Source organism: Camelina sativa, chromosome 1, assembly GCF_000633955.1.
Source record: "Camelina sativa cultivar DH55 chromosome 1, Cs, whole genome shotgun sequence".
Lineage (NCBI taxonomy): Eukaryota > Viridiplantae > Streptophyta > Magnoliopsida > Brassicales > Brassicaceae > Camelina > Camelina sativa.
The window spans coordinates 12,942,837-12,949,832 of record NC_025685.1 but is presented as its reverse complement, the minus strand read 5'-3'; the positions used below and the strand labels follow the sequence as shown (position 1 = coordinate 12,949,832).

The 6,996-nt window shown below is 32.6% G+C and overlaps 2 protein-coding genes across 2 annotated transcripts; one reads left to right on the top strand and one right to left on the bottom strand.

Annotated features, from left to right (window-relative positions):
• On the top strand, positions 917-2,491 carry LOC104707458 (putative pectinesterase 14). Its single transcript, XM_010423817.1, has 4 exons — positions 917-1,092; positions 1,173-1,344; positions 1,802-2,008; positions 2,108-2,491. The coding sequence occupies exons 1-4, from the start codon at positions 917-919 to the stop codon at positions 2,489-2,491; spliced, it is 939 nt and encodes a 312-aa protein (XP_010422119.1).
• LOC104707450 lies at positions 4,377-6,174 on the bottom strand. Its single transcript, XM_010423806.1, has 3 exons — positions 6,114-6,174; positions 4,891-5,145; positions 4,377-4,423 (listed from the first exon to the last, which is right to left on the bottom strand). The coding sequence occupies exons 1-3, from the start codon at positions 6,172-6,174 to the stop codon at positions 4,377-4,379; spliced, it is 363 nt and encodes a 120-aa protein (XP_010422108.1).

Sequence of the window (6,996 nt, the reverse complement as noted above, 5' to 3'; positions counted from 1 at the left end):
TGTACACTACACTTAAACTTTCACAATCTTTTATTATTTTTGGAAGATGATCATAAAATATTATTATATATACACACTATTTTTTTTAAATGATCCTTAGCTTGTAAAATACAACATTAATCAATGGATGAATTATGTCACTGTATATGATATCAATTAAACCAAAAATCCAAAATTTTGAAGAAACCCCAACTTGTATTTGTAAACTTTCATACACAAATATCATTTTTGTATTGTGTGTTAATAATTTAGGTCTTCAATGAACTTTTCTCAAAACAACAATCAGATTTTTTTTTATGTGTTTGAGAACAATTACACATTAACCTTAGCTTCTAAAATACAACATTAATCATGGAAGAATTATTTCTCTGTACATGATATCAATTACTCTCAACTGTGCAGAATCAAAATGTATGCTAGTATTTAGTTTACAGAAACGAAAATAGACACTAAAATTAGATAACTAGCGTTAAAAGCATCATGTGCAAAAAAGCTATGACACCAACTCATAAGGACGTTTATGAGTCTCAAATTTCTTAAATGCCTAAACTACAAAACCATATACATAAATTGCTGAATATAGAAACATTGCATACGAAGTTGAAGAGGTGAAAAATTAAAAATTAAAACAAATTAAGAAAATTCAGGGAATTTTTAGTTGTGATGACAGTAAGAAATATCAAATGAAAATTGGGATACTAATTGACCAACATCATCATCATCATCTTCCCCAAGTTTTCTAAAAGAGAAAGAAAAAGCTTTGTCCTCTTAACAATTTTCTCCTCATTTCATCTTCCCCAAGTTTTAAAAAAGCTTTTGAACTCTTCAAAATTTTCTCTACATTTCATCTTCTTGATATACTATTTCTATCATGCTTTTCCTCATTTTCTTTCTATCCATTATCTCTCCAATTCAGATGGATTCTCCTAAATGTGCTAAGTTCTCAAAGTTTCCAACCAAAGGATACACTATGGTGTTCAAGGTATCTCTTCAAGGTTGTGGAAGGTTCACAAAGATCCATGATGCCATTGATGCAAGCATTGGCTCAAGTGTAACCAAGACCCTCATACTCATTGATTTTGGCATCTATAGGTTAGTCTTTCACTCTCATCTTCTTCTTTTTGTTTATAATATTTAGATGTTGTGTCTAATTATATTTTTATTTTTGCTAGGGAGAGAGTTTTTGTTCCTAAGAACAAGAACAACCTTGTGATGCAAGGTATGGGGTTCTTAAGGACATCTATTGAATGGAACAACACAGCCTCTTCATCCCATGGAACATTTGAAAGCTTCTCCGTGGCTCTCTATGGAGATCAATTCACGGCCAAAAACATAAGTTTCAAGGTAAGAGTAATTATCTGATTTTCTTATATTATTTTGAAGTATAATTTACTTACTTCTATGGAATTTTTCGTTGAGTTGTCTCATTTTAATAACATAGAAATGTTTTTGCTTGGAACTTAAGATACTGAGGAAAATAATTAAAGTGGTCTTTGTTCTGTTTTATGGTTTTAAAGAGATGTATCATCCTTCGTAGATAGTTTAAATTTGATAGAGTATCTAATTAAAAACTTCCTCTGTTTTATGGTTTGTAATGATTGTCTCTCTTTCTTACACAAAATTTTGAGATATTGTTTCCTCTGTTTTATAGTTTCTAATGAATTATTTACTTCGTTGGTGGATAGTTAGATTTAATGATGTGTATAGCCAAATTTTCTCTCTAATGATTTTTTTTTTTCCTGTTTTATGGCTTCTAATAAACTTCTCTACCCTTAACGTTTTGTCATTTGCATGGTATAAGAACACGTCTCCCGCACCCAACCCCGGAGCAGTCGATGCACAAGCGGTGGCTCTAAGAATTGTAGGTGACAAAGTTGCCTTCTATGGATGTGGCTTCTATGGGAACCAAGACACACTATTAGACCAAGAAGGACGGCATTACTTCAAAGAGTGTTTCATCGAAGGATCTATAGACTTCATATTCGGTAATGGGAGATCGCTTTACGAGGTAAGAAAAAAGATACAACAATATCATTATTAACGTTTTTCACATAGAATTTTGACATGTAATTAACCATCCGAAACCATATACTTTCCTCCTTTTCAGGATTGCATAATTCATTCCGTAGCAAAGGAGAATACAATCGGGTGTATTACGGCAAACGGAAAGGACACGTTAAGAGGTCGAACCGGATTTGTTTTTGTGAATTGCCAAATTAAAGGAAGCGGGAAAGTTTGGCTTGGGCGTGCGTGGAGACCATATGCGAGAGTTGTCTTCTCCAAGACATACATGTCAAAAGTCGTTTCTCTTGATGGGTGGAACGACATGGGAGATCACAAGACACAAAAGACGGTGTATTATGGAGAACATCGGTGCTACGGACCTGGAGCCAATCATAGTGAACGAGTTCCCTATGCGAAGCAACTCACGGATGTGGAAGCGGCTCCTTTCACCAACATCTCCTTTATCGATGGTGAGAAATGGCTTTAGAGCATACCAAAATCAAGAAGATTATTTACAAGCTTTACTTATGCTTGTTTATGCAAGTAATCTATGTAAGATTAACTGCTTTTTATCTTAAGACTCATGTGAAAAAATCCTCTGTTGGTTGCCTTTTTGTTTTCTCCATTAAGATTGAATGAACCAAACCCGAAGCATCATCACAGATTTAGGCCAAAACATTATAAACCAGGAGTAATAATCTCTCGGTGTGGATGATAACTAGATGCAAAGCACTTTGGACTCAACCAGCATAAAGAACAAAGATAAGCCCAAAAAATAAAAACCAAAAGCATCATAACAGATGTAGGCTAAGTTATTATAACCAGGAGTAGTCTCCAACTGTGCCCTGAAGCTTTGCATGCACATGTAAGTAACACTATCATCTGTGTTATTCAAAAAGTCCTGCAACTAGGTATATAAATGATCATGGATTGTGATGGTGTCATTTGCATAATACAGGAAAAAGCGGTGGACTTGCCTTTTCTTTTGTGTAACTTGCGTTGGGTACTCAGTGCTTTAGGCTAAGTTATTATAACCAGGAGCATCATCACCAAAGGGGAAACGGAACTCTGAGCAAAAGAATTGAATCCAATCTATTCAACATTCTTTGACACATTTACCATAAACATATCCTCTAGAAGAAATTTTGTATCCAGCGTAAACGTTAATTCCATTCAGAAGACAATGTTCACAATCTATGACACTAGATCAAAACCACAGCTCCAAGAACTGTCGCAAACACAGCATAGCTAGTGAGTGAAACAGGGCCAAATCTTGATTTTGAACCTTCTCATACCGCGGCAACTTTAGAGAATTCTCTGGTGTTGACACTGCAGCCACGACAGAGGCTACTCTTGGTACAACCACACTAGAGGCTACTACAACAGTTTCATACACTGAAAGGGTCGCTCCTACTGACTTAGAAACTGAAACTAAAAACATTACAGCAGTTCCTCCCTTGATGATGGCATAGATGACCCTAGTGTATGCAGGTTGGTCAAAGAAGGATTGGTTGGGAAAGGCCTTGTAAATTACCAGTTTGCAACACTGAAAATGCCGGGACTGAATGTAGACGATGAGTCCATCATGTTGGATATGACGACTCCTTCAGCCCAGAAACTCCTTTGTAAAAGACCGATAACAGGAAGATGCTAGCTGGAGGCCAAGGGAACCGTGATGGCCGAGGCTTCTCATGGTTTGGTTTCTTTCTCCACAAGCAAAAGCTTCAACCTGTTTTCTCATGTTATATCATTCTAGAATTGTATACTAATCTCTACCAAACTCTAAACTATCTCCAAGAACTTCCTAGAAATGTATTTGGGATATTCTGACCCAACTGAAAACACTCATTAGGATCAGGGACAAAGACTCTACGTTTACCTCATTTACGCATTGTGGCCTTATCCGTTGCAAACATTCTATAACAATCACTTTCTCCATTTTCTTACACCGATCGAGTATACAGTAGATAGAAACAGTCGGCTCTTGCAATTCAGGTAACGCCGTTTTTTCTTTTATCCGTTATTAATACAATTCTCAAACTTAAAAGGAATACTAAACCACAAGAGACTTAGCACGCCAACATGAAAACTTGGTCTTCATCAAACCAAAATAATTTTTTTGTGACATCGAACTTATCAAATCAATAAATTCAATTTCAAAGTAGTATTATAATATCTGACTCTAAAGTTAAAACAAAAGTAAAGACATAAATAAGTAATAAGTATATTATTATTCGAAGATCCCATACGGTCGGTTCAACTCAAAACTCAAAAAGGTTTTACACCAAAAAAAAAAAAAAGGAGTTTCTGATTAAAGACGACTTGACATGACATATATATATATATATAGGGCATCATCATCATATAAACATCTATAGAGAACTAGAAGGCTGTGGAGACGGCGCTACTCCTTTCCGCAGCCATAGAGAGGGCGGTGCTCCTTCACAGCGATGTGCACTTGGTGAGACATCAAATATCATATAACACTATTTTCATATACCTCCGAGGAGCTTCGATACAACAGAAATACTCTATTGTCCATGACTTTCCCATACACCTCTTATAACACTATTCCCTTCGGATGATCAATATCTTCACCTGCAAATATCATACATGTCAAACAATATTTTTATATTGTGTTAGCTCATAATTCATAAAACAAATTGATCATTCACATTTATGACCAATTTTCATAACTATATGTGCAAAATAGGTAGGGATATTTGTTTACAATTTGTCATTGCACTTTTTAAGAACCAATATAAATGATTAATATGGAAAATTATTTTCGACTCTGATGGTTTAAATTAAATATTTTAAGAGATCATACTTTCATCCAAAAGGTTTATTTATTTATTGAAAGACTTGATTAAAAAAGAGATGACATGGGTGATGGAGATGGCGCTTCCCCTTTTCGCAGGTGTGAAGACGGCGCTGCTCCTTTTCGCGGCGGTGGAGGCTGAGGTACACCTTCTCGAAGAGGCGGGCACCTCTTGGTGCATTCTTTCGTAAGGTAGCCAGCGAAGCAAATCCAAGGAGCTTCGACACAGCACAAATCCTCCAATCTATATGGCCTTCCAACAAATCGCGTAAAACATCTTTCTATTCCCTTTGGATGCTCATAATCATAATCTTCTTGACCTGCATATATTATGCACCAAACAATACTTTCATTATTAGCTCATATACAAAAAAAAAAAAAAAATATTACTAACCATGTCTCCATGTAACAAACTTAATTCGTATGGACTAATTGTACTGTGTAATACGTACATTTAAAAGGCTTTAACAAAATGTAAATATATATACATTGAAAATAACACACACATGCTAATAAAACCTTGCATATACAGTAAAACCTCTATAAATTAATACTCTATAAATTAATAAACACTATAAATTAATAAATTTTGTTAGTCCCAAGTCGGGCCAGTGTAAAAAATAACAAAATTTGATAAGATAATAAGATAATAATTTTTCTGAAATCCCCATGTAAAATATGGTCCCAATAATATCATAAATTAATAATCATGTAAATTTACATATATATAATGTATGTAAAGAAAAAAAATATAATGTATGTTTCTCCTAAAGCTCATATCTACAAAACAACTATTATGTTGTATTTTCAAAATATAATGATATAAAATCTTTTGTAACATGTCATAAATATAGCTATATTTTTTTAAAGTTTTCAATTTTTAGATATCCATCATTTACATTTCGATAGTTTGATTGACTATTAAAATACAACAATCTATATTATTATTCATAAATTTAATTTTATGTATGTCATGTGTATAGGTGAATTTGTCTATTGTATTTGTAATTTATTGTTAATAATGTTTTCTAAATATTAAAAATTCAATTTCAATACCATAAAATTTTGAATATCCGAAATTTTTGTTAAAATTGTCTCAATTCATAATTTTTAAAATTTAAACTATTAAAAATATATCTATAAATTAATAATTATTAATTTATAGATAAATTAATATCACTATAAATTAATAAAATATTTTGGTCCCAACATTATTAATTTATAGAGGTTTTACTGTATATGGTTAGTTTTGATTTGTAGGAGAAAAAAAATTAAAACAAATTCTTACATTGGTGAAGACCAAAAAGAGAAACAATTATGAGGCCGATTACCAAACTCTTACAAGCCATTATATCCTCCTCTCTTTCCAACTCTTTCAATTTTCTTAGGACTAATGCAGAACTTAGATTTGTGTGTTTGCCCCGGACTCAAAGCCATTAAGAATCTATGTAGGAGAGAATGCATCACATAAATGTTAGTATGACATTTTTATTGTTTCCAAAGAAAACAAAAAAAAGAGTTAATTTTATGGAAGACTCAATACTATGTATTAATTAATTCATATTTGTTTCTTTTATTTCGTTGGTTTTATATTTGTTTCCTTCTTTTGGCAATTGGTTCTACATTCTCACTAATTTCTGTTTTTCCTTTCCTTTTTTTTTGGTCAACATATTTTTATTCTTTCCTTGTAGACAAGATTTTTTTTTGATTTTTCATTACTTATTTTGAGATTTTGTGAGCCTAAAATAAAATAAATAAAAACTAAAAAGTTACATCTGATTGTGAAGGTACAGTGCAAATTGACGTTCTTCTTCTTTTTGGCTTGTAATATTATAAGGGAACTAGGATCGGATCCGCGCTACAACGCGGGAAAATATTTACGGATAGATATAACTTGTAACGGATTGAAATATGTTACATTTTTATTTTACTATAGTAAGATCGATCATGATGAATCATATACATTATTTGTGTAATGAATTTGGATAAAATAGTATTAGAAAGGAAAAAAAAGGTGACTACATTAAATGGTAATATAATGAGTTTACATGATAAATAAATAAAACTGAAATTTTTTTACAGCATAAGAAATATTTACGGATATTATGATCCATAGCTATTGGATACACTATTCATTTTTATTTTATTATAATTTGATTGATCGCACATAG

Coding starts and splice junctions, on each gene's coding strand:
- LOC104707458 (XM_010423817.1), top strand. CDS start 917: ATGGATTCTCCTAAATGTGCTAAGTTCTCAAAGTTTCCAACCAAAGGA. Junction 1,345..1,801: donor CCAAAAACATAAGTTTCAAG/GTAAGAGTAATT, acceptor GCATGGTATAAG/AACACGTCTCCCGCACCCAA. Junction 2,009..2,107: donor ATGGGAGATCGCTTTACGAG/GTAAGAAAAAAG, acceptor CCTCCTTTTCAG/GATTGCATAATTCATTCCGT.
- LOC104707450 (XM_010423806.1), bottom strand. CDS start 6,174: ATGGCTTGTAAGAGTTTGGTAATCGGCCTCATAATTGTTTCTCTTTTT. Junction 5,146..6,113: donor TCTTTTTGGTCTTCACCAAT/GTAAGAATTTGT, acceptor TAATATATGCAG/GTCAAGAAGATTATGATTAT. Junction 4,424..4,890: donor AGCGCCATCTCCATCACCCA/TGTCATCTCTTT, acceptor CCTCTCTATGGC/TGCGGAAAGGAGTAGCGCCG.